The 27,837-nt window shown below is 40.0% G+C and overlaps 2 protein-coding genes across 2 annotated transcripts in view; one reads left to right on the top strand and one right to left on the bottom strand.

Moving 5' to 3' along the window:
- TG (thyroglobulin) overlaps window positions 1–27,837 on the bottom strand; it is a gene marked incomplete at its 5' end in the record, with an annotated part of 163,359 nt that overhangs the window by 36,271 nt on the left and 99,251 nt on the right. The window lies entirely within an intron of this gene.
- SLA (Src like adaptor) lies at window positions 4,704–27,246 on the top strand. Its single transcript, XM_082046967.1, has 8 exons — window positions 4,704–4,863; window positions 9,651–9,744; window positions 16,140–16,239; window positions 19,719–19,805; window positions 21,141–21,244; window positions 22,417–22,548; window positions 24,425–24,557; window positions 25,488–27,246. Exons 2-8 carry the CDS (start codon window positions 9,684–9,686, stop codon window positions 25,705–25,707), a joined length of 837 nt encoding a protein of 278 aa, XP_081903093.1. The 5' UTR covers window positions 4,704–4,863; window positions 9,651–9,683; the 3' UTR covers window positions 25,708–27,246.

Genomic DNA, 27,837 nt, shown 5'->3' on the forward strand with positions numbered 1-27,837 from the left:
GATCAGCTTAAAAATAACAAACACTGTGTTCTTTTTGTTAGTCCTCTGGTTTTTAATTGTCCAGGAATTCTCCTGTACCTATAGACACAAGAGCTAAAAAAATCACTTTTAAAACTAACAGCTGAGAACTTATCCTGTGGAGCAGCTTTTTGATAGCAAACCTCTAATCAATATGAGATATACAATAAAATGATGAACATTAGTCATCTTGTCGTCACAGGGTATTTCTTATCTCAGCATTGTTTAGAAGCGCTTGACAGGGAACTGAAGCCACATGCAGTTCTTGTTTCAGCTGTCCTTACAGATTGACCTGTTGTCATCAGAGGAATTTCCGATGACATTTTTGACAATGACCCGAGTCAAAACATTCAGTACTGGACTGCTGAGAAGAAGCAGTTGCAGCTGCATTGCACAATCCAAAACAGTAAAATTACACTGTCCTCCTAAACTCTTAGGAAAGGTGGGAACAATGGTTGGGCAATAATGCCTACTGTAACAAGTTATGGCATTGAAAATGGAAGGCAAAGCTTTCAGTATTATTTAGTTCAGGGACCAGCAGATTCATAAGCATTTATTTATTTCTGTCACAAAATTAGAAGTTAAGCTAGACAGTAGAAACTCAGATACTAGGAAATGTTGCAGCTCACAATAGTGAGTAGTTTTCCTATAGGACTTTTTAGCAGGGCCTCTTGCAATAGGACAAGGTGTTTTAAAGTGAAGGATAGAAAATTCAGGCTAGACATGAAGAAGAAATTTTTTACAATGAGCGTGGTAAAACACTGGCCCAGGTTGCCCAGGGAGGTGGTAGATGCCCCATCCCTGGAGACATCCCAGGCCAGGCTGGATGGGGCTCTGAGCAACCTGATCTGGGTGAAGATGTCCCTGCTCATGGCAGGGGGGTTGGACTGGATGAGCTTTGAAGGTCCCTTCCAACCCAAACTGTTCTATGATTCTATGATTCTCTGATTCTATGATTCTCTGATTCAGTGATTCTGGTGAATGTAAATCAGGATTACATGAAGATGAATTCTTGTTTGGTGTTAGGCTGTTACTGGCTGAGGTAAGGCTGCTACCTCTTGCAAACTTCTCTCTTGGGACATCGTAGTTCACAAATCTGCACTAGTGCTACCCTATCCACCCCAATTCTCCCTACACTTCTTGGGCACATCTACTTATTCTTGTCTAGCCTTTCTGCTTCAGATGTCTCACAGTTCAGGAGCTTGTAGTTAAATAACACCTCTTGCTGCTATTCCACTGAGATCATAAAAGAATACATGGGCTATACCGGTAAGCTGTACCTCTGCCTCCCAACACACCTGGAAAAGACCACTGCTGTAGAAACTGCAATGTTGAATGTCTTTTCATTCCTCATTTACTCTGGAAACTCACTTCTGCAAAGATTTTCAAAACCGATTCACAACAGACCTAATGACTAGAAACTTCACTGAAATTAGTTTTTATCACTCTCTGTAAACCCAAAACATTCTTTCTCTCCTCATATCATGACCTCTAGTTTTTCCAACCTGACTTGAAACTGAAAACCCGGCTTGAGCCACATTTGTCTCTTTAATACATGCACTCCTTTCACCTTAATGCAGTTTCTCTGATGGCTACAAGGCTGCAGACTCCTTATGGAGAAGGTTTTCTGTCTGCCCAGAAGCATGCTGTAGACCAGGAGTGTCAAACTCATTTTCACTGGGGGCCACATCAGCCTCACAGTTGCCTTCAAAGGGTCAAATGTAATTTTAGGACTCCTACATTTATGCAGTCCTAAAATTACATGCAGCCCTTTGAAGGCAACTGCTATAGATGATACAAACAGCAACAACAGTAACACCACCCAAAAAGAGAGATCAAAAAATTTCCAACTAAAACAGTCAAACCAATTAAATCTCCAGATAATTCTACTTTCCCAAAAGAGCCAGCAGTACAGCAATATTTTCTTGGTTAAAGATGATAGGTATTCTCCAGGCTCAGATGCATGCAGTTTCCAGCCAGAAATATCTGTCAGACCATCATGTTTGACCTCCAGGTAGCCAAGGCTCTTCCATTTCCTGACTGCTGAGCTCAGGTTCTTCCTATCACTTAAAACACAGCTTGTGTTTGACTAAAGCCTGATCTTGCATGAGGTATTTAAGCTGGGCTCAGACAGTGAGAAGTGGATACTGCAATCTTATTCGCAGTTCATGCCTGAAGATAATCACTCTATTAACAGAAAACTGCACCTTATTTCTGTTTGAGGTTGTCTTCAGTTTCAGTTAATGCCAGATTAAAGGGACTGTTCATACCCTGTTTTTTCTCCCTGAAAAAATAAGCAAGCTGCAACTGACTCCTTACCTCTTATTTCCAATTAGCTTAACAGATTGTTCTCTAAAAGACTGGATTTGAAATATTTTCAGTGCTGGATTTCAGTATCCTGCATTTCTTTTCCTTGGACATCTAATTCAGCATAGCGGCAAGTGCTCACAACACACCAAGGTTGCAAGGCTCTTATGTGAAGATGTTAATGTAATTTTTTCCAGGCATTCAGATAAAACCCGTCTTTGAAAACCTGGAGGACTAGAAATCTTTGGAACCAACTCATGGAGCCTATATCATCACAGCTAAGGAGCTGTGTTGCTGATATATGGAAAACACTAACCGGGAATTGGCAGGTCAGTCCAGCAATGGAAAGGGAGACTGATACATACATTTTTCCCTCCATAACCATCTAGTAGAACTGCGATTTGCAGATAAAAATGGGGGAAAGGGGAGGGTCCTTTCTCTTTTGTCAAAAATAGTGTTTTGAAGAAGGAGGATTTATTTTTTATATATGAGTCTTGGCAAATCCCTCTCTGCTGTAATCAGAGGCAGTTCTGCAAGTGCAACGTTCCTCTCTCCAGTGACTCACTGGATGCCCGTGTCAGGTTAGTGACTTTAATAACAGGATATGAATACTTTTAAAATGACATATAAAGCCTCACTCAATTCGTATCAAAACTTCTTTCTATTTAGATGTAAACATTGCTTTATCAGTTATCATTTAGAACAAGTTATTAGTTGAATGCACTGAAAAGGTAAACTGTGTCTCATCATTGCACAAGGGTAAAGAACCAGCAGAAACAGGCAGAAATGACACAGAAATGGAGGATTTTACTTCTCTCTACTGAAAATTCATCAGTTCCTCTACATGCCTGGTAGAAACCATGGCTGAGATTTATTGTGTTTCCAGTGGAGCGTGTTCTATCAAGAAAATAGAACCTCCTCTTCAGTGTGAGAAATCATTTCTGCTCAGCCTGAGACCTGCCCCATTGGTGACTGCATCTTGGAACATAACCTGACTTCTTGCAAAGGCACAAAGATAGTGAGATCCAGCCCAAGGCAGATATTGGTAAGAAGGATCAGGAAAAGCCAGAGCCCTGCCCCTGCCTGTTTTCATGGGTGGTGCAGACATCCCTCAACCTGTGATGTCTTAGTGCTTACAAAAACATTGTACATCCATTCGGTAAGTGCCGTTAGGAAACATGCACAACACATCCCTGCGGTTCAAAGAAAGCAATAAAGTCCTAAACAATCAAAATACAACCAGTGGGGATAATCATGGTGCATTATAGTAAAACCAGCTCCCCAGAGCACTGGCTATAACACTGGCATGGCTCTGTGTTGTAGACTGATTTGCTTACCAAGATCCCTAATGCTTTCCTGTCCCTTCAAGGTGAGGACTGCTAGTGCAGCCCATCAAAGAGAAAGGATATTCTCCTGAAAGTACTATAGCTCCAAATTTTGGCAGAGTTTTAGGAATTTGATCGCTGTCTCCTGGTTCCAATAATGCTTACAGAACAGCTCCCACACTTGTCAACTTTTAGTTTTCATCATCAAACATGTTGGCATTACAATGAGCAACTACTCACAACTGCTCTGGCATGCAGTAGAAACTCTGCTTGGGTTTTCTGGTGGGTTGTTTGTTGCTTTTTGTTTGGTTGTTGTTTTTTTAAATTTATTTTACTATTCAAAATCAGGTATATGAGCTTCTCAGATCACAATTTGATCATAAAAGCAAAGGTCAAACCTTAATAAATCCCTTTGACTTCTGTATTTATATCTGCAGTACTATATTCCTTGAGTGACTTTAGTCAGGTTATTTAACAGGCTGGTATCTTGTTTTCCACATCTCAGACACTGAGATGAGTGAGGTCCTGTGGCTCTTGCTTCTGCACTTTGTACAATTGATGTGAAAATGTGCTTCACAGACAGGATTTCACTCCACATTCTTTCATTGCTGAAACTGAGCTTCAATTATTTGCAGAGGTGTTTTGGGGTGCAAAGTAAAGAAAAAAGCAAACCTTGCATTCCCATTCAGGCTCAATAAGAATGGAAAACAAAGTTTTGTGCCTCTTCCTGTCTGTCTGAAAAAAAAACTAGCAGAACTATATAAAACAAAACAGTCGCGGACTGAACATCACTGGATAAATAAATTTAGGAAAAAAAAAAGGAGATAGAGAAACCCTTTCTGTTAAGTAATGTAAAAAAGGTTATTTTTCTCATTTTTTTTAATATCTTTTCAAACCAGCCCTGATGCAATATGTTGAAAGCCTCCCTGGTTCCCCCAGCTCATCGATAAAAAAGTGTCTTGAGTAGTGACTTGCAACAGGAACCTCATCTGTTGCAAACACTTTGAGCCTTCCTTGTTTCTCAGAGAGGAAGTATGTGGCCTGTTTGGCAAATGCTGCTCTACATGACAGCGTGAACTTCACAACACACTCATTCGACCAGCTGCTCCTCGACTTGATCAGCTCAACCTTGCTGGCAGCATGAGAGCAGTATTAGGACTACGGCTTTTCTGAGAAATACCGCAACCTGGAATACCATGCCTAGCATTTAAAGGTAACCATTACTCTCATACATTTTAGGTTATCTGCATATTGGAACAACTTTTTCAATTTTATTTATATAAAAGGGAGGTTTTTTTCATCACCAATGATGGTGTTCAGACCACGGATTTCAAGTACCACCACACGTTAAGATAGAAGAGCCTGCCTCAATCCTTTTCGTAAGGAGTGGTACTAATGATAGAAGGAATAAAGAGTATTTCTATGAAAGCTCACAGTAAGATAGATGCATAGGACGTAACACTTAGACTTAATGATCTTAAAGGTCTTTTCCAGCTGAAACAATTTTATAATTCTATAACCTTACGCTGAAGCAAACTGCAGCTCACTATAAGCCAAAATATGATTAGTGGGCTTTTTATTCAAAGCATTAGAAGTTTGCATAATGTGGTATTTCTGTGTTGTTTCATAGTTGCTTGTTTCTGTGAATTCCCTTGATTACAGAATTGCATTGTTCTTTCTAAGTGTGAAGGTTACAAGTGCCTAAAAGCTGAAAGGATGCTTATTTTGACTAATGACAAATTAAAGGAAATTCACCTAAAAATATAGAGCTTTTGAAATATAAGCTGCTTTTTGTGCCCCATGAAAAATAATAGGATGTTGGAGCTTTCATTTTCAAGCTAAATGGGGTTCAGACATTACCTGTGAACCTTATTGAGAATTAAATTCTAAGACCTTGGTGGTATAGATGTGAATATCAGGTAGCAAAAATAAAATAAGGTAGAGCACCTCAGGAACAATCTTAATGATCTTAATTTTACTAATCTGCAGTATTCCTTGCAGAGAGGCTTTACTCAAGTGTTTATTTTGCCCTTTTTAAATTTTTTTCTCTTATTATTTTAATTTCTTTATTAATTCTCAATCATTTTAAATACAATTTTGAAAAAGTTCTTACAAAGAAACAGACTTTCCATGCTATTTAACTGCTCCAGAAGCGTGTTTTCTCAGAGAACAGATTGTGTTAGAGGAAATTATTGCTCCATGTGCCACACACAGGAGCGGAAGGTGTAAATTGTGCCACAGGTTTTCAGCCCCCACGATGTAGGTCAGTGAGATTCCAGTCTTGAAAGGTGAAGAGTTCATATCTGCTGAGAGTTCTGCCACTGATAAATAGGACACAAAGCAGGACTGCGGCTGTAGATGTTTCCTCGCCTTCCTTTTGGCAGAAAAAATAAAGCAGTGAAGGTCACTAAACCCCATGAGCTTTGTGTTTGCAAACAGCTGCGGCTGCAGCGACCGGCTTTCCTTAAACAGCAGGTGCATAAATGGAAAGGGGAGGGAAGGCCAAAGCTTGGAAGACTGCAAATGTGATCTTAATGGTTAAAGTAAAATGTTCAGATGCCTGAGGAGGTGGTCTGTGAGTGGGGAAAGCCGCCCTCACACCTGCGGGTAGTTTGGTTTGCAGCCCAGCAGTTTCTCCATGCTGAGCTGCAGCTGCTCTTCTCCATGCATGGCCTTGGGTTGAGGGGTCAAGGTGAGCTTAGAGTCCCTCACCTCCCCCTAATTCTTCCCAAATCACCCTCAGTGAACGATTTTCTTTGGATCTGCCATAATTACCTGCTTCTACTACAGAGGGATGCCACCTCTGCTCATATCTCAAACTGTCACCGAGTTGAAGTGAGATGCGGCGCTTGGAGCAGATTCACCATTTCAAAAGAATATAATCTATAAAGCTGTTATTGTTCTGCTATTGACTTAAATGATAAAAAATTGTCTCAGCCACAAGATGCTCTACAGTTTCCTGTAAGTCTATTTTTGTAGAGTATCTCAGAATTTCAGAAAACCATCATACACTTTACCATACAGCAATACAATGGATTTGTATTGAACTGCCAATACTCTACGCAAGCACAAAATACTTATTTTTATGAAACACTTCTGCCATGAGTCTAGAGAACATCTTGAACTCTCTGCCCCTTTCAAGACTTTATGCTGCCACCAATGGTAATGACAGTAAAACTCAGCATGGAAAATGTAACGAGACATAGCAAACTGTCACGCTAGTGACATCAAAGTCCAAAACGCCATTGCTTTTCACTGTTCCCGTAAGTACTTTATAACATTTGTATTTTCCGTAAGTCAGATTCTTCCACCTCTAAAGTAGCAGCAATGAGCTGCATGCTCTGTCCTGTTGACTTCAGAGGTCCTTTGAAGGTTGAGGTCATACAAAGCAGTGATTTGCATGGCAGAAGTGAGCCAGGCCAGTTTGGGATGTGCTCTGCAAAGTATGAAGTATGCACATGCCAGTTGTCCAGTACTTAATCCAACTGGACTAGAGAGAAAGTGGTTTAATTACAAATGACATATAAGCAAACCTTGAACAACACATTAGGTACATTTAAAGCAAAGTTTGGAACCCTGAAGACCACCTAGGAAAATGAAGCTGTCTTGCTCAAATGTGCCATGCTTTTAGAAATTTTGTAAGTGTGAGGTAGAGTTTTCAGAAGTCTTTCCATCATGAACAAATGCTACGTATCACTTTCCAAAGTGACTCAGGCACACCTGAAAATGATATCTACTATATCTTAAGAGTAGGAAGAAAGCCCTTGAAAGCTCACTGTCACAAGTCTGATCGCTAGTAGGATGACTTCCTCTCCTGGTCCTCAAATACTAAGACCCAGAATAAAGGGGTACACAGAGGTAGGACTCTATTATTTTTCTTTTTCCATACTTTGTAACACAAAATTCAAGTACTATTCTCACCTAAATGACAGTTGCACATGTAAAAATTATAGATGGGCATAAGATATTTGTGTTGCTGTGCTTGGCACCGATCTGGAATTGCACAATTTTTTGGTAACTGCAGCTTACTTACTATAACTTAGACCTTTTCAGTTACTGCAAAAATGCAGCTACTACAGCACAGAGCTCAGCAGGGTTTATCCACCCAGGTATTCATCCCACTTCTCTGGATGAGATTTTCAGCCCTGTTGAGCTCACTCTTGCCATGCCCAGGAAGTTTTACCGGCCAATTTGAAGATAGGCCAGGAACAACTATAATACCTGTAGCCAAAGTACTGGCTGCACTACTCCTCTCCCTATAGCTTTTATTCTTGATGGGATACAACTGAGAAAAACGGTGAATAAATTCAAATTAGGTCTTTCAAAAAAATATTTATAGTTAGCTCAGAAAATTGAAATCTTCCAAGTAGACAGTGCCTATCAAAATGAATTCCGATTTCAGTTTTAGAAACTTGGGTGAATTTAAATGAAGAATGATGAGATCCTTTTATTCAAATGTAAATATCCAGATAGTTTATTTAACTTTAAGGCTACTTTTTTCATTTAGCTTCTAGACTTCTTATATCAGGCAATGAAACAGTTTTGTGTTCTTGTGAAAGCAGTTTTCAGACACTTGTCAGAAAGACACTGGCACATCTGCATCCTACAGATGTGCCCCAAACTAGTTCTGAGTGCAGGCAGTGACAGTGTAATGTGACATTTGGCCAGTGAAATAGAGATTTCCAGCAAGGAGCCTTTGGCAACAAGCATTAAGAAGCTTGAAAATGAGGCGAGTTGGAGTCAAACTGTGCGTTACCATCTGTTTTAGCACTGATCTACTTGCATTTGATAAGAGACTAATTCTTTTTCTTTTGAACAGCATTTTTTTCTAGTAGGGTGTCTCCCAAAACTCACTGTAAGATATCAAAAATTTATGGTATTGGGCAATATACTCATTTCTGCCAATCTTATTCCAAAAGACGATTAGTAATAAGATCTCTCTGATTTCAGTAGTGCTGCTTCTCAAGTTAGACACCTGGCCAGCTAACACGGTCAGGCTGTAGCCTGCTGTAAGTAAAGAGCCGCATACCAAAGGCAGTCGTCATCTTTGAAATATTTAAGGTAGAAAAGACTGAAAGGTGCAGATTGCACCTCAGTTTAGCAAATATCCACGTGACACTCCTGTTACCATTTTCACAGGGCAAGTGACAGAAATATCTTTTTTTAAAGTAATTAGCTATCAGCCAGTGGTGTCGAGTTATTTTGCTTTAATGTGCGATTTCAAACAGATACAGTTTATTCTCCTCTGCCTCCAAAAATATACCATAGCATGAGACATCTTCCACATCCAAAGGGTTTCTCTCTCTGTCCTCTATCAGGGAGAATTAGGGTGGCCACAGTAAAGCTGTGAGAATGAACTGTCTCAATGTTGTCTGATAGTGCATTTCTTATACATCTACCAAGACTTTTTAAGACAAGCATCTGCAGAATTTGCACCACTGGTTTCATGCAGGAGAAGTGTTGTGAGATCAAACATTTTGAGGCATTACTTAAACAAAAAAAAAGAGGAAAAACAACCTTGCCCACATTCTCTGAGAGCACAACTGCATCAGAGAAAAAACCACCAAACAACATTCTTAGTGTTCAGTCATAAAGCAACACAATACACACAGTGCTGAAAACCAGATACGTCAATCTAATTCATTTCTATGTAGCTTCAGATCTCCAAATGCTGAAAAGAACATTTTGAGTATGAAATGACTGTATGGGCATGGCTTCGCTGTGACTTCCTATTGTGCTGAGGTACTGGTAATGGAAACTTTTACTACATTGCATTCTTCTGAGCAACTTCCCTAGCTGTGGTTTTCTGCTATTCCCCTGATAAAAGCACCAAAGTGGTGAGAGTTTAGCAAGTATGTAAAGCTCTCACATGAATTTGACACAAGAGTTCTCAAAAGCAAAACTGTATAAAACTGGAGACACCCACACTAGGTCATTTCTCATCTGTTGGCACAGCAGGTGTTACTCTGATGTTTAATTTTAATGTCTCCTTCAATTTAGTTCTGAAGAGCTTTGACGGATTTAAAGAGCACAATGGGAAATACTGTGAAAACGCCGAAAACCTCTGAAGAAACAAATGTGCAGAGCCAAACGGGTAAGCACTCATTTAATTTCTTTCAAGAGAAAAAGGTGTCCAAAATGTCTGGTACCCTCATCCATGTGTTTCCTTCATCTACCCAATGTAGTAAATGCAAGTGCATGACTGCTGTGGGAGAAAGAGGGCAACCTGTAGATAATGCTTATTTTGGGTACGTTCTAGCTCATTTTCCAAGAAGTACTTTCATGAAAAAACCCAAATGTTAAAACTGTTATTTGCTGGTGCCCCTTGATTCAATTCAGAATGAACTGGCCTACTTCAGAAATAAGAGATACCGTAATTTGACATTCTTGCATGTGATATTTAATACACATTTGTTCTCAAAACTCGGTTCTGCTTCATTTAAGGTTAAAACCTTAATTAATGATGTTGTGCTTGCACCGAACCTGATTCCACTGTTAGACAGTTGAATTAAATGCAGTATGCGGCCAGCTTTCCATGTTACCAGGCTTATCAACAAAGGTTATACAGAAATACACATTTCACATGTCAAGCTGCCAACGGGAGATACAACACATCTGCCCTATGCACCTACATGTGAAAAAATGAGGTTGCAAAGCCCTCCTGTAGGCTGGTGGAGGTCATGCGGCAGAGGGGGAAAGCAAAAAGGATTCATTGACCTGCTACTCCCAAAATGCAAGTGCGTAGGTGCAGAGCCAGTACAGCCTCTGCTCTCCTGCTCAAATACAGCAGACAGCTGGGACAGTACCTGTAGTAAATCACCCCCCAAAGGTGAGTAAGAAGAAACAGGTGGGCTTTTTTAGTTGGTTTAGTTTGGTTTTGGTTTTTTGTGGGTTGTTGTTGTTTTTTTTTTTTTAGAGGGCGAAGGCATTTATCAAAATTGTTGTGTTTTCCACAAAATATGGTCCAGTTGTGCTGCTCAGTATTATAAGGATAAGGAATCAGTCTGCTTTCATTATTGCTGGAAGGAAACCCAGCCCTGCTTTTAGAATGGCTGAGAACTGGCTGATACAGGGAGCCACGTAGCCCTAGGTCCTAATTAAGCAGAGATCAATTAGTGTTAAAGCTGTTAGACTCAGAGGTCCATAACATAAACTGAAAATTTATTGTTTTGTGAAGAAGAGTGCCCGTGTTGTTCTTCCCAACAACTTCCATCATGAATACCATAACCATCAAAACAGAGGTATCAAAACAGGTCCTGCACTCAGAGCAGGACCTCGCTGATGAGCAGGTGAGCGCGGGGTCACTGCCACGGCTGTGACCAAGTTTGACTTGTTACTGCACATGCTAAAAGTCAGGATTAGCAAGGCTAAAGCCAACTGCATCTCTTCCAGTGATGTAAAAAGAAGACACCCCTAAAAGAAGACTCAGCAAACAATGATAGCACAGCAATCAAGGGGAAATTACCCATTTAGGAACTCAGGGCTTGATCTACTTGCGTTCTCCTACATGTCTAGCACATCTAGAAAGGTGCTTTGTCAGATCCTGCCTGACCTTCAGCTGTCACCTGGGGAGGGAACAAGTCTCTTGTAGCTGCAGTGACATCTGCCAAGGCCATAGGGATGTCTCAGACGCTCACACAGCTGAAATTGCACTGAATAGTTATGTTTAAGCATCCAAAGGCAGCTTTAAAAGCTCGCATAGCTCTTTGAATCTAACTCTTCATCTGAATCAGGCCAGTATTATTCATAATGGCTTAAATGCTGGTAATTAAAGTCAGGAATTCAAGCATCAATATTGTCATCCAAATCCAATAAAAACAGACTTTTGGAAAGGAACTCAGTGCTAAAAACGTATATTGGGGTTAATCCAAAGAGTTTGTAGCTTTTTCTCTTCCTGACCAGATCAAACATCCAATCCATGGACTTACAACTGTCCAAATAACTGTTAGGAAAAGGAAGTTTGACACCGGCTCATTTCAGTGAGACTGAATAAAAGGAAGGACTGAAACAGAAGGGAAAGAAAGAAATGAAAGGATATTCAACGAGAAAGGGGAAGAAAACAGAAAACTGGAGGCTGCAGATCTGCAGTGTGAACGGGTTCATCAGATGCCTATAAGACTCTTGTGCTGCCTAAGAGCTGCAATTAAAGCAAAACTTTGTGCTTTCCTCATCCCTAGTGCATCAGGCTTTGTCCTGAGAAAAGGAACCCTGCTGAAGCTGCATTACCCAAGGAGGCATTTGGACTCCAAATATGACTGCACTCCATCTGAAACCACATTCTATGGGTGTCCTTGACATTGCCTAGGTACTGATAACAGAGTAGCTGCAGCAGCAAGAGGTCATCATGGGTTGTGAGCCCACTGCCTCCTCTTTCCTCTCTCGGGACCCTGAATCAAGGGTTAATCCTTACTGACCTGCACCTGCATAACTCTCAGTTCACAAGTTGGCTGGTTTAGATCTAATTTGGGTGCATTAGCACAACTCTGCAGCCACACCTTATGGCTGCTGCACAGCCAGCCCCCAGACACAGACAAGTGCCCTCCTTTACCCTCTCTGGTATACATCAAGACATAAATCACAGTATTTCTGCTGGACAATAATACTGGGATGATGCAGAGAGCTGAGCTCTGAACAGCTCATTCCCACTCCAGACAGGGACCACAACGGTGCACAGCACAGCATTTTTGGAGGGCGATGAATAGAAGCTCTGCCTATGCTCTCCCTTCTCTATAATAGCATAGTCCCTTCACAATGAACAGCTCAAAGCACACAGTGTTCAAGTCTCAACTTTGCAAGGCATCCAGGGATGCAGACATCTAAAACTAGCACGTATTTCATATCCATTTTTCACTCCTTAAAAGCCCACACCAGAATTAACACCTGATTCAGTGGAAATGTCCGTGCTTCGATCTTTCCACTCTAACTTTTGAGTTGTTCCATTTCAGATGCAACCTGCACTCGCACTGCGGAGGAGAGGTTGTGTTAGAAAAATTCAGTCAAATCTTTTTTCTTTTACAACTTAAAAGTGTGGGAGCTCATCAGATAAGCCTATTAGATCACTGCAAAAATTAGGTGTGGAGAAAGAGGGTAATTTGTTTAGTCCCTGTTTCAAGGCTTTTGTGTCTGAAAGGAGCTAGTGTGGGCTTTGTGAAATGTTGTAGAAGCGGTGGGGTATTTCACATGACCAAAAACCCCAGTGAGGTTTGATTTAAATACCAAATAAAATGAGGTCTTTTTTGTGGAGTGGGAGAGTTTAAAGGTTTTGGTCTTAAATTGCTTTACTTTCACTCTAATATAAGTACATGCAGTTTAAGAGACAACATTTGCATGGATGTGGCAGCCAACACTGTGATTAATTTCTTCATTTTCAGAACTACAAATTAACGTGCAAAATTGAAACAAAAATGAATATAAAGATGAAAGTGTAAGGAAAATAATGCAGATCTTGCTAGAGCAGAGAAAAAGTCACATACCCCACAGTGCGTAACGAAATGCAAACCACCAATACGCAAGGAAGGAGAGCAGAAAACCACTTGTTTTCCACTCTTTCAGTATGGAAAGAAAACATTTATAAATAAACAGCATAAGTTCAAGAAAAACATTGCTAAAGGCACTATAAAAATGACATTCTCTGTGAAACTGCTTTTTAATAATCTGCAATGAGAAATCAGGCAATGGCACTTTATCCTCGCTCTGTAGTTCATACCCTTTGGCATTTATTTCTTGCAGTCCTGGGCAAAGATTTTGCTTTCTTTCAAAAGAGCAGCAATGCTTAGGTCTTGTTAGCCTCAAGTGCTAAGCAGTCTCAGAGACAGAGAAGGTGTCTCTCAATTTTTAGTGCAGAACAGGGAAGCAATCAAAGGCAAGCTTAGCACTGGATTTCTTCAGTATAATTGAACTAATTGTATAATAAGTTACAGCAGACTGATCTCATCAGTTGGCTGATTAATACAAAGGTACTGGACTAGACCTGTTTAATCCAGTGACACTAAACAACAAAGAAAACCATGGCAATAATAATACTAAACACACTGTCAAACTAGCCACTGTCTATTCCAGACTCTACATATATATACATCCATAAGGATGCTCACTAACAGTATCATGAGGCGAATCCAATGGGTAAAGGCTAGCAAGACTAAAATGTTTACAGTCAATTTGAATATTAAGGTACAATGACCCACTACTTTGCATAACACTGGTCTCTATATCATAATAACAAACAGCTACTCAAACTCAGCTGAGATGATTTTTATTTCCTTTAAACTGCAGATGTGGAATATTTTCCTTAACACTTATGGTCTTATCATCAGCACTCTAAAGATAACAAGTGTAAAATCTCTCCCCTTGAAAATATTTATTTTCTGCAGACTTGTATGTTTCCTGCAGCCTTTCATCATTATCATTGTGAGTTATTTATAAGGCCATGGGACACAGGGAATGAAAACACAGAGCCAGTCCCAGCATTCATTTGGGATGCTGTTTCTAGGTTTCCCTAAAATAATGTCTTCCTTAAAGACATATTGATGAGGATCTATATTAAAGGAGCAAATCTAACAAGATACAGAAGTGTCTATTTCCCTGGGTAATTTTTCTTTCCTCCTCTGAACTCATTCCCATTTTTCTGCATGTTGAGATGCAGAGTGGGCAGGAATGGAGACCAAACCACCTCTGCAAATGTACTGCTAGATGATGTTATGAAGGAATGGGGCACTGATCCTGCTGGAAGCAGAGGGAAAGCTCTGTCTCCCCATGTACTGGTGGAGGGGACTGTGATGTGCAGATGGGACCACCCTCATGGGAAATGCAGGCAGCGTGTTGCACAATCCCTCTTGCCAGGACTTCTGCCCAATAGCTCAAAACACCCAACATCACACATTTCTGAACTTCCCACTTGTCAGCGTTTGCTGGGCACCAAAGATTTCCACAGGCTGAGGAGCTATTGAACGTTTGATAGTCTCAGTCTTGTGCAAAGTGTTTCCTCCATCCCTCAGGAACCCAGGAGCTTTGGCAGATGTCCTGTGTACTGCTGCAAAACCCAGAGTCATCCCCACTGATGTAAAAGAACTTATTACAGATTCACAGAATGGTTGGGGCTGGAAGGGACCTCTGGACACCACCTAGTCCAACCCACCTGCTAAAGCAGGTTCACCAGAGCAGATCACACAAGAATGTGTCCAGGTGGGTTTTGAATGTCTCCAGAGAAGGAGACTCCACAACCTCTCTGGGCAGCCTGTTCCAATGCTCTGGCACCCTCAAAGTAAAGAAGTTTATCCTTATATTCAGATGGAATCTCCTGTGCTTCAGCCTGTGCCCATTGCCCCTCATCCTGTCATTGGGCGTCACTGAAAAGAGCCTGGTCCCATCCTCTTGACATCCACCCTTAAGATATTTATAAACATTGATGAGATCCCCTCTCAGCTTCTCTTCTCCAGGCTTAACAGACCCAGCTCTCTTAGTCTTTCCTCCCAAGAAAGATGCTCCAGATGCCTCATCATCTCCGTAGCTGGACTCCCTCCAGTAATTCCTTGTCCTTCTTAAACTGAGGAGCCCAGAACTGGACGCAGTACTCCAGATGCAGCCTCACCAGGGCAGGGTAAAGGGGGAGGAACAACCTCCCTCGACCTGCTGGTCACACTCTTCCTAATGCACCCCAGGTACCATTGACCTTCTTGGCCACAAGGCATATTGCTGACTTATGGTCAACCAGGACTCCCAGGTACTTCTCTTCACTGCTGCTTTCCAGCAGGTCAACCCCCAACCTGTACTGGTGCTTGGGGTTTTCTCTTTACTGACTTCAGTTCTGTAAACCACAGTTGTACAATGATCTAATTATAAACACTCATGTTGCCTCTCTTCTTTTAACTGAAGATAAGGACATCATGTGCTACCTCTAGAACAGTTTCCATGCAAGGGGTAAGAATAAATCTCTCTGGCTGTAAATCAAGCTAATTTACAAAACTGATGGGAAATAAGCAATAATGGCCACGTTCTCATCGCCCTTGATCTAAACGAATTTCATATGTTTGAAAAATATCAGTGGTCATAAATGATGGAACAATTCAACATACATCTTCCTTTCCTCAAATGCACGGCATCAGCTTAGCTCAGAATTGTAGCTGGAGGCATTTAGAGACAGCAGCATTAATCAAACTGAGTTACTTCCTATATATTTTAAATACTTACTAATTTTGATAGTTTCAGACTGAATATGTCTTTTAAATATGGTAATTACTCGAAAAAGAGGTTTAAAATTAGTTACTTACAATTAACCAAATGAGTTTTTTTAATTTCTAATATCTTCAGATTCTTCTTGTGAAGTTATAGGTTTATCTTTAAGTCTTTTTGTTTATCAAGTGACATTTCAGAGTGAGATTTTTTTTTCCTATTTGACCTATTATGTAAAATATAACATACATAATGAAAAATCCACTTCTGCTTCAGAACTCTGTCTTCTTTGTAAGTGACATTTTCTTTTTTCTTTAACAGGTCAGGAGAGTGATTTCCTTGCTGTCCTCTATGACTATCCCTCAGCAGACATAAGCCAACCTATATTTCATGTAGGGGAAAAACTACGTGTGCTATCAGAGTAAGTTGATTTTTTTTTTTAATTAGGTTTTATTACAATTGATGAAAAGCTCTGTTTTATGCACCTGGACCAAACTGGATGAAGTATAGAAAAATAAACTGAGTTCAGAATTTGCAAGGAAGGATGTAAATTTCCCTGTAGTTTAAGGATATGGGATTTCAGACCGCTTCAGACTGTTCTCTGATCCTTGGATTTCTCTGATATGGTTTCTGAAACTGGATGCAAAATCTATTCTAAAGTAGGACTCAAAACAGAATCCTTATTTGAAAAATTATTTTGAGAAAGTATTCCCCCCATGTTAGTGGAAAACAGGGGAAGAGCAATAATAGTTTGAATCACCTAGAAAAGTATTCTGAATTTATCTGTGTCAAAGTGTGTCTCTCATTTTCTCCCCACCCTTTTTATTTAACAATTCCTTTATGATTAGGTCTTAGAATTTCATCCTAGACTTAAGGCATTTCTAACAAAAAAAAAAAAAAAAAAAAAAAGAGTTGTTTTTTTTTTTTTCTTTTAAAAATTTTTAGTTGATTCTGCATTTTCTTTGATGGGGGGGCAAAGGTTTCCCAGCCACTTCCACTCAGAAATTTTAGGAGTCCCAGAAGGAAGCAAGCTTAAGAGCACTAGTTCAGACTGACCTTAAGTGGAGTGCAAATATTGCCCCACACATGAGTGAGCACAATTCATGACAAACTGAAGTCAGCAGCCCCGATATTCTTTTACACGCAACTTGTATCGGCACGCAGTGGCCTCCTAGAAGTTACTCAGCTGCACAGTCGCTGTTTGCACTACTTAAACCGAAATCAAAGATTTCATTTTTGCAGCTGGTGGAGCAGATGGATTCAAGGGGGACCAGACACATTCACAGCACAGGAATCCTTTCTCTCTAAATTTATATTAAAAAAAATTCTCAACCTGAGGAAGTCAGAGCAACAAATGGCTAGAGGACTGAAGTACTCAAGAGAAGTATTACAGAAGATTGATGAATTATCAGACTCTTCTTCAGGCCACCAGGACCTACAATGGCCTTGGCAGCAACAAGATACAGGGCTGTGCAGACTTTGGGTCTGACCCAGAATGGCTGCAGTTACCTTCTGCTGATAAAGCGCTTTCCCTGCTTCCTTGAACCTAGAGGCCACAAGGCTCAGACAAAACCAACAGATGAATTTTCTGCTGATGGAGAACTTCCCAAAACCAGGGGAATTCTTTGCTGGTAACTTCCAGCTGTTTGAACCTTTCTGCAATTTGCGTAACATACACAATACAGTACAACAATTGCTTTAGCTTGGAAATTCCAGCTTAAAGCCTCACTCCTGGCTTTTGTCAGCTATGAGCCCTCACAATACCACATAACTACATATGCCCATATCAATGGGAACTATATGTGTGGTATATCATATGCATACATGTGCTGCACTTTATGTTCTGCTGGATGAACAACTTCTGAAAGAACTAGGCTTCTGCAGCAGCAGTTTTTACCATGTTTCTCTGTTGTGCAGTGACCAAGAGCTTCTCCTAATAGTAAATAAGAGCCAAAGCAGACCCTGGTGGGAACTTTCCTTGTCCTCTTGTGAACCAGCTTGTTCACACAAGACAAGACACTCCAATGCTCTATGCAAAGCATAGCATCCTAGTGAAGGACCTGTTCCTCTCTACTGGGGTGTGTGCTGATGTCAATAGGAACTGTTTGCATGCAAACTCTTGCTGCACAGAAGATGTAGGCATGATCTTTTTCTCAAGATGTTCAAAGAAACAAAATGCAGTGGAAGAGAAGAGCAGCATGGTAGGCACAACCAGAGCATGAGTGATGAGGAGTCACCACGGAGAAGCCAGCATGAGCAGGCAGCATGTATTGCTTTTATAATGGCAGCTTTTCAGCCTTCTACCAAAGCAATTATGTGTAATGGCAATCAGCTCCACCAGTCCTGCCAGGAATATGAGCTATGGAACTCCCATAGAAAGTACAAGTTGTAGAATCATACAATCATTTTGGTTGGAAGAGACCCTCAGGATCATCGAATCCAACCATAACCTAAGTCCAGCACTAAACGATGTCCCTAAAAACCTCACCTAAATGCTTTGTAAACACCTCCAGGGATGGTGACTCCACCACTTCCCTGAGCAGTCCTTACAGATATTTGTGACTACTCTGGGTTGGCAGGATTCAATAAGCACTGCTGACCCAGTTTCTCACTCTCCACACTTGTTAGGCACCTTTAATTGCCAGATGAACAGCTGCATTTAGCTGGCAGTAGTCAAACCAGATGTCCTCCAATGATCCCCCCAATCTACATAATTTCTGTGGCTCCTGACCCAGGAGAGACGTGCTGCTTTGGGACTTTAAATCACTATAGGGATTTTTCTGCATTAGTAATATTAGAGTTTGGAGGGAGATAGATGCTGAGTCTCCCAGGGTTTTTGCTACTGCAATTTTTGGTTCTGTCTGGGAGAGCTGCAAGGAACAAAAAAAAAAAAAAACCTTAAGTTCTTACAGATAATTTCACGTTAACTGGAAACCCACAAACAATACTTGTGGGGCCCTGAAATTTCCAGCTCTGAGCAGTAGGTACTTTGCTTTTTCCCCCAGCATATACATTCTGAACCACGGTCCCAGTGGCTATAGCTCAGGAGGCTTAACTTAAATGTTTTCAACTCAGCTGTTTTGACATACACTGAGCATGCATTCTGGGTGTTATTTGGGTGTATTTATATGAACATCCACAAAAACAGCATTCAAAGACAAGACACACTATTATTTGGATTCAATCTCTTAAAGAAAAAGGTAGAGAGAACCCATCAGTCATCAGCATCCTTGCACTAATCACTAAAGCTCCACAGAATCCCTGTGAAAATCCTTGTTACCCTGCCCTTCCTAAGGGATCCAAAAGCCAACGCCAGCATTAAGTATCACAGCAAGAACCTAAGATATACCAGTGAAAACCACATATTTCTAGTCAGCTACGAGGTCTTTTTTTTTTATTGTAGTCTGGTCAATAACTCATTGAAAAAAAAGGAAAAGAGCAAACCGTAACAGGTTCTGTTAGAAAACCTGTTCCCAGGTAGACAGGGTCCATTTGTTCAGTATCTCTACCCTGGTGTTATGGGAGTAACTACAGACACACAGTGTAGTCAGCTGAATATCTTGGATACCAGTATGAGTCTAGCTGTGGGAAGGCAGAACACAGCATGGTTTAACCACTGAGTATTTACCCTTCTTCTTTTAACTGCAGGAAAATATTTTATTACTTATGTAATTTAAATGGAACCAATGTAGTTTATTTCTGTGTCTAAATATAATCCTGATGTAGGTTTAGAAATGGAACTACTCTAAATGAAACAAACTTGGGTCCCTTTCTAAATAAGCAGATTCAGGAACACAGACAGACAGTTACATGCTAATCTGTATGTCTTAAGTAATTTCTAAAATGAGGACAAACTCTGAAAATTCATCTGAAAATATCCCCTCTTTTGCTTTCTCACAGTGAAGGAGGCTGGTGGAGAGTCCATTCCCTGACAACAGGTCGAGAAAACTATATTCCAGGAAAATATGTAGCAAAGGTTTACCACGGGTAAGTAAATGCATTTCCTATAGCTTTTCAATACTGCGTTTTTACAGATACTGCCCTGATTAGTTATTCAGTGTCATAATCAAAACAATGCCAATAGTGACGAGGCAGACAGAAATGTTATTTTATTGACAGTCTAAAGCAGTTCCTTTGAAATCCAAGACCATCAAATCCACATCTAATTTTGGATTATATGAGAAGGAAAATACTAGTTTTAAAAGCTGGAAAGGGTCAAAAAAACTGCAAATGCCATATGAGGTATTTAAAATACTTCTGTTGCGTGGACTGATCTCTAACTTTAAGACATTGATAAAGAGAAAGAATTTTTGATATTTACAAAGAGGAAAATTTAACCTAGAGTCTCTCATTAAAAAATAGACCAGAAATAACAAATAGACTAATAAGTCATACAAGAACGTAAACTCTCACACTGGAAGAGCTAAGGAAGGTTCAGCGGTTTCTTGTTGCCCTAGGCACCAGTAAGGAAAAAAAACATCAAAATACACACTTAAGACTTTTTTTTGGCAGAAGTTTTAACACCTGTTAAATTTTAAGCATGTAAACTGTGAATTTCACTGCAATTTATGCAAGTGCTTAAATTTTCATATGCTTTTATATCCTCCTGAAATAGAGATGCTTTCCCAAAGACAGGACACAGATATGGTAATGGAAGCTTCTGTCTGAAGTTTCCCCAAAACCATCTTGTTGGTAGCAGACTGCAACACAGAACAGAAGAACAACTTTATAACAAAGCGCCAGGAACTCCTATACCAGCCGAGCAAGCTCAGTGATGTGGTTAGACACTAGCTGCAGCAAAACAAAGCAGTGCACCAGGTTATGATGAAAATCAGTAGGACTAATTCCACTTTCCCTTATGCACGAAGCCAATTAATTTAAATGGCTGGACTACTCACTAATTGTATTTTATTTTGGGTTTATTTATGATGCAATAAAACAAAATTCGGGGTTAATAAAAGTGGTTTAAATGAAAAAGAGTGAGTTAATTAATGACACAGATATGCCATAATTATACCACAGGGATATGTCTCCAACTATTCAGATCAAGGCAGCTTGAACAGTTTTGTTTTCCCTAATGAGTCTAAACCTTATTTACTCATCTTTTGGCCTCAAAAAAAGCTAAGGGAACCCAAAGAGAGCAAGATTTTGTCCGTAAACTGGGCAAATATGCCTGGACATAGTTGAGAGAATAACTACAGAAAGCCACAGTGTTATTTTTGCCGTCACTTTTCCTGGCTAATGCTGCACTTTCACAGCCACATGCTGCTCTCTGTTTCACTGGTGTCCAAATTTCAGAATTTGTTTTTTCCTGCTTCACAGCTGGTTGTTTGAAGGGCTGGGAAGAGAAAAAGCAGAGGAACTTTTACAGCTACCCAACACCAAGGTCGGCTCCTTCATGATCAGAGAGAGCGAAACTAGGAAAGGTGAGAAAAAACACACTCGATCTCAGGCAAAGGCATCCAGTGCAGCATCTGAGTCTTCGTCAGTCACCTATGGCATGAGCAGAGCTGGAAACAAACTCAGCGATGGCCATGGAAAATCCCACAGGCATCTGTACAATCATGACACAGTTGTTCAAACACTATTATTTACCCTGGTCACATACAAAGTTTAGTAGGCTTTTCAAATGGAGGAGAAGTCACAGCTTTGCCTTCATCCACAAAAAATTGCCTCAAAAAGCTAAAAAATACATACCATGCAGCAGGGTGAGTGATAAGTGCATTTCTTATATAAAGAGGTGGTTCTTTTATTTACTTTACAAAAAATGACGTATTTTCAATTTTTTTTTTCTTTTTGTAGCAATTCTGTTGCTACATGGGAATTGTACTATTCACACTTTATATTTCTATTATCTTTAATAAGAATACATCTCCCATTGGGCAATGCAATATCCTCCCTTTTTTTCTGAAACAGCAGAACACATGCTAAGATCACGATACTACAGCTATAAGGGAACAATAAATCACCTGCTCTAACCTTTTGCATACCAAATGCCAATCAGTTTCATAATAACTACTGAATTCAATAAATTTAGGATCAACATTGAGTTCTTATCAAATATATGCTGCATGACAGTTTTAAAAAAAGAAACAGGCAAGCGGGTTGGACTAGATAACCTATAAACATCCCTTACAACCCAAACAATTTATAATTCTATGAAAATCCACATTGTTGTCTACTGACAGGATTGCATTATCAGGTATCAGCTGCTGCACTAGTAGAAGCTGATTAAATCAGCACACCAGCAGATGAGTATGGTCCCCATGTTCAGAGGAAGACAAACAATTTCTGTAAAAGCCTATTTCCTTTAAAATATTTCAAAAAATCCCATATCAGTAAGAATAAAAGAAAAACACACCAGAAATTTAAATCCAATCAAAATCTCAGGCCCTGTTGTTAGACTTTTTCTTTGTCATCCTTAAGTATATATATGAAGCATACTATATAAGTAGATATTAGGATGGTCATTTCAGGGTATTTTTCAGATCTTTCTATGATCACAGCAACACATCTTACAAATATTCTGGTTGTGGTCACTGCCATCCATCCAGGATTACGGTCCTACTTTGTTGTAATTAGTTCTCTCTTTCTCCAGGGTTATATTCCTTGTCGGTGCGACACAGGCAAGTGAAACATTACAGGATCTTCCGCCTTCCCAATAACTGGTATTACATCTCTCCACGGCAAACCTTTCAGTGCCTTGAAGACCTTGTGAATCACTACTCAGGTAAAAAGAACTGCGGAATAAACATATTTTCTACTGGCAATTCTATATCAAAGATCCAGAACAAGAAGTTTTGCCTGTGTTTGAGACTTGTAACTACTGTTACAGAACAAGTAATGGAAAAACCTTTGGTTTATCATGTTTGATCCTAAATACAAATATATTACCCTTAACAGTACAACTGAAATCAGTCCAATAACTCTGCTAAATAAAGACAGATAGGTTCTGCCCATATTGGCATAGAATATTGTATGGCCATGTCAATAGGTCTTTCTCTAACACTATTTTGATCCAAACTAATGTCTTGGACTTCCCTAGACAACTTTCAAACACACTTTGGAGGTTAGCACAGGCCAGGGATGTCCAGCCCCTCTCAGAGCACAGCTAAAGCCAAAGCTTAGGTCTACAAAACTGCTAAGCTGTACAATGTATGTCATGTTTCTGGGTTCCAGGGCCAGAGTTCAACTCCTGGATCACTTCTTTACCAGCAGGGACATGTCTGCCATTTATTTTTCTTACCAGACAGACAGGTAGCACCAGATTCTCCAATCACATTTCCCTCAGGAACCACTACAGCAGGCAACCTTATCTGCAGCAGAACATTCTCAGAAACGTTGTTAGTTTCTTCCCTGTTATTTTAGGAGAATATGGCTGGATTTTGTCAGCAGAAGTTATCTCAAGAGGCTCAAGCTCATAGCTCAAATCTAGATTCAGCTGTCATTTTTACTAATGTCAGTCCAGTGGATGACACCTGTTTTAATGATGATTTTCTAGATTTATGGCAATTCAACCCATGTCAGATAATTTGATGAACAACACAATTAGGTGGCTACAGTTGCCATGCATTAAAATTATAACATTTTAAAATGAGTAAGGAAGATTACAATAAGTTAATTGCATAAAAGTTGCAAGAGAACAACAGGTTCTGTGCTTTAGTTAGTAATGAGTACTCTGTAATTTTGAAAGTGTAAAGCAACTATTTCCACATATTTCAGAAGTAAATGAAGAAGTGTGTTGGCCAAAGAGTACTCTGATAAACTGGGGAGAAAAGCCATATTCACCTTCAAACATGCAGAAGGAACTTTCAAGTCCAATGATATAAACAGAGGAGTGAGAATTTGAATTGATTTTTTTTTACATTTTAGTTATCTGATACCTTTCTCCATTTAGAAAGAAGCAAAAAATTGAAGCCTAAAATTCAGGAAGGGAAGAGCCCCAAATTATTACAATTAACATTTTTACTTGAGTTATAAGTGCAGATGTAGTGAGATTTAACTCTCCTCCTTCCCCCACCACGAGATGTTACAGAATCTCATCCTGAAAGAAGGCTCAGAGGTGTAAAACACTAGCGTCCAGGCATGATATGCTCTGCTTGGGCAGAAGAAAATATGCAATACTCCTGGTAGAGCAGGGAGAAGAGAATGGAGAGTAGAAACATAGATGAAAATAACATGTGAACCTTGATTTGTTCCATAGCAGAGTAGGTGCACATACAATCCAATCTGAGTGGTGGCATCTTGCATCTGTTTTACACCCTGTTTGCATGGCTGAGATGATAGGAGGCAAAAGCAGAACTTGTGGAATACTCAGGAAACCTGGGTTTAAGTCCTGGCTCTGTCACAAACTTCTTTCTAGACTTTGGGCAAGTCAATTTATCCTTCTGTGTCTCAGTTCCTCACTGGTACTGTGGGAAATATACCCCATGATAAACTAAAAGGCAAAAGTTAAGCCTGTGTTACAGTGTTTTTGCTGAGTACACACAATTTACTGACTACTACTGTGTCCAAAACTGTTTATTTGAGCATGCACCAGGGAAGGAAAACAGTGAAGATAACAGTGAGCAAAGTTTAACTTTCTGTGTATTCATTTTCCTGTTCAGAAGTTGCTGATGGTCTCTGCTGTGTCCTTACAACACCTTGTCTTACCCAGAGCACTAACAACAACACCGTCATGAATCAAATTCCTCCTGTGATGATGCGGAATAAAAACTTCAACTGGAGAAACATTCACAGGTACCACATACAACACAGGCTGCCAGAAATAACAAGGGCTTTTTTTCCAGCCTTGTATATACTTGCACTTATAACACAGAAGAAACACCCATTTCCTTCTGCTGAGACCAGTTTTAAGGATTACACAAGCTCCAAAGCAGGTTAACCCATGAAAACTGGGTGTTCAGCTCTCTGATGTTCTTGGTCTAACTTTGCAAGAAAGTATAGTTAACATGCAATCATTTATCCTATCCTATGGCCACATAGGCTGTCCCGCTGAGACTCAGGAGTGCTCCCCACCAAGGGGGCAGGAGTAGTAGCCAGGCCATAAAGCCTGGTCAGATCCACCACCAATGGCACACCAACATGCAATGGCTTACAAATGAGCCCCAATAGTCAGAAATGGCTCCCCCTTGGCCATTTTTGAAGCAGCACAAGTGCAATGAACATATTATTCCAGCATAAATCTTTCCTGCTGCATCACTCTCACTACACAGCCCAGCTTGAGATTTATGAGATTTCTAATATCATGACTGCAACTAGAGAAAGTAGGTCAGGTTTCAGAAGCTGGTTAAACAACCACCTTCAGAAAGAAAAGCACCTCTTATTTCTAAAGTGTAAATTTCCCCCCACTACCCTTCCTTCACAAAGCATATTCATTTGCTTACAAATGAAAGAAAAAATTGTGCAGTATCAAGGTAATTTTTCCTACAGATTAAGAAGAAAGTACATAGGTGTTATTTCCTTTTCCGATGCTGAAAAATATTTAGGTAGTACTGTTGTACTGATTACTTTGGAAAATCATTAAGTGACAGAAATATTTGGTGATTTGTGAGCCAGGAAAATTTTATACAACAAAATTAATATGATGCAGTTCAACAACTGTTAGTATTATACTAATAGGCTCAGTTCAAGTAGCTGAAATGGTAAAAATATTTTGTTCTTTTAAAGGTTGGAGGTAACTGAAGATGCTGAAAGTGCCCTGGCAGCAATGGATGATTCTTGCCTCAGCTATGGCCTGAGGGAAAGTATTGCTTCCTACCTCTCCTTAACAGGGGATGACAACACTTCTTTTGCAAGTGCCAGAAAGAAGAAAGCCCAATCTCTCATATACACAGGGACCAAACATAAGAGTACCCTTCACTTGCCACCTACATATTATGAAGACTAAATGTAAGACAACCAGGGAAAAAGAAAAACAACTGAGAGGTTGGAAGAGAAACCCTGCGGTCCTGTCATACTTCAACAGCTGAGAGATACAAGCACATCGGCTGGTGATCAAACACTGACAATGCTTCGGCATTTCATCTTCTGAATGTTAACCAGAGACCTTCTTATGGGTGCTATCTCAGCCATGGCATATGCTGGGAACATCCCCAGCGCATCTGAAATCAGAACCTGTTCACAAGCAGGAGAAACTGAGACAGACTCTAAGTCAAGAGCCAAGTGAGACAGATGACTCTTCAGCAAGGGTGATGCTCACCAATGTACAAAGGTGACTGCAAAGGGCAGGACTAACTACAGCCCAAGAACTTAAATTAAGTCTTACTCTGGTATTCTCCATGAGGCTGAAAACCATCTTTACAGAACCTAAGTACACTGAGAAAAGAAGCCTTTTTCTTCTCCACATATGACCATTCATTGTCATTGACAGTGGGTCAGAAAGTTGTCAATAACTCCAAGAAAGTATCTAACAACTGGCATTCAAGAAACACCTGATTATATTGACTCCATACTTCTGTCACTTCTACCTTTTAGGGGAAAAAAATAAAATAATTAACTTTCTAAGTGGCATTTAATTAAACTGCTGGTACTGGCCTGGAGTGTCACAAAAAGGTCACAAAATAAGAACAGGCTTAACTCACTGAGAAAAGCAAAGATAGGCCTGCAAAGGTGTGACCTTTTCTGAGTAGAGGACCAGATTTTAACCTCATCTCCTGAAAGCACCCCCATATTTATGTATAATATTTATATTAACAGAAGCTTTTTAAAAATAATTAAACTAAGAGAGCAAATCAGTAACAGTGGATATTAAAGAGTTTTCTGAGTTTCTTGTCTGAAGAGAGTTATGTTACATGCTTCATCATCAAATTGCTTCAAGATTTGTAACTGGGTTACCTCAAATTTCACAAATTAGCATTTTTTCCCCTATATATGTACCCTTTGCTAAGTTACAAAGGAGTGAATAGCATGGTCCTTTGAACTTGTCATTTCTTTCTAAATCAAATAGTTACTCTCACCTGGGGGTGTAAAATGCTCCAATCTATGTCCTCAGGCTGAAATATTTTCAATCTAATAATCTGTTGTACTTTTTTGCACAGATATGAGTAACAAAGGTTTGGAGAGATAAGGAATTGGTTTTACATGTATATATGTATATGTATTTTCTCTGTAGCACAAATCTATGTGCTCTTTAGATCTTGTAACAGATCATTTGCAGTAGCAAGAGATGTTCAGAGATCAAAATAATTCACAACCCATTTAAACATATTTGAGAACTTAAAGGATGAATGTAATTTGGATGGTAAACATTGAACACCACAAAGCAAAATGAACTCAGGAGCTCTAGGTATTTGTATAATCTCATTACTGTTACTGATCATTAATAATATGTTATGATGACTGCATTTTATCCAGTGAAATGTATGTGGGGAGCATTACAGCTTTCTAAGTCATGACTTGTATTTATTCATTAAAACAACATCCACTAGTTACTTTGTATTGCTTTTAGAAGATGGAAAACCTATCCTGCAACTAGTACAAACACCCAGTCTTGCAATGATGCCGCCAAAATGTATCTTTGACAGAACAGGACAAAAGATTTCAAGAGTCCATGTAACCGGGCAGCACTGAGAACATGTTCTGCAGGAAGGGGATAAGACATGCTCTGATGATGACAGGTTTACACAACCACAGAACAGTTTGGCTTGGAAGATACCTCTGGAGGTCACCTGGTACAATCCCCTGCCCAAGCAGGGCTACCTAGAGATGCTTGCCCAGAACCATGTCCAGATGGCTTTGGAATATCTCCAAGGATGGAGACTCCACAATCTTCCTGGTCAACCTGTGTCAGTGCTTGGTGATCCTCACAGTACAGAGGTGTTTGCTGATATTCAGAGGGAACCTCCTGTCTTTCAGTTTATGCCTCTGGTCCTATCACTAGGCACCACTGAAAAGAGCCTGGCTCCATCCTCTTCATACCCTCCCTTCAAGTAATTATATACATCGATAAGATCCCCCTGTGCCTTCTCTTCAGTAGGCGAGGGGATACGATTGTAGATAAGCATAGGATCGGGAGTAT

This window comes from Streptopelia decaocto, assembly GCF_964273445.1.
Source record: "Streptopelia decaocto genome assembly, chromosome: 2".
NCBI lineage: Eukaryota > Metazoa > Chordata > Aves > Columbiformes > Columbidae > Streptopelia > Streptopelia decaocto.

Coding starts and splice junctions, on each gene's coding strand:
- SLA (XM_082046967.1), top strand. CDS start 9,684: ATGGGAAATACTGTGAAAACGCCGAAAACCTCTGAAGAAACAAATGTG. Junction 22,549..24,424: donor CCTTGTGAATCACTACTCAG/GTAAAAAGAACT, acceptor TTTCCTGTTCAG/AAGTTGCTGATGGTCTCTGC. Junction 24,558..25,487: donor AACTGGAGAAACATTCACAG/GTACCACATACA, acceptor GTTCTTTTAAAG/GTTGGAGGTAACTGAAGATG.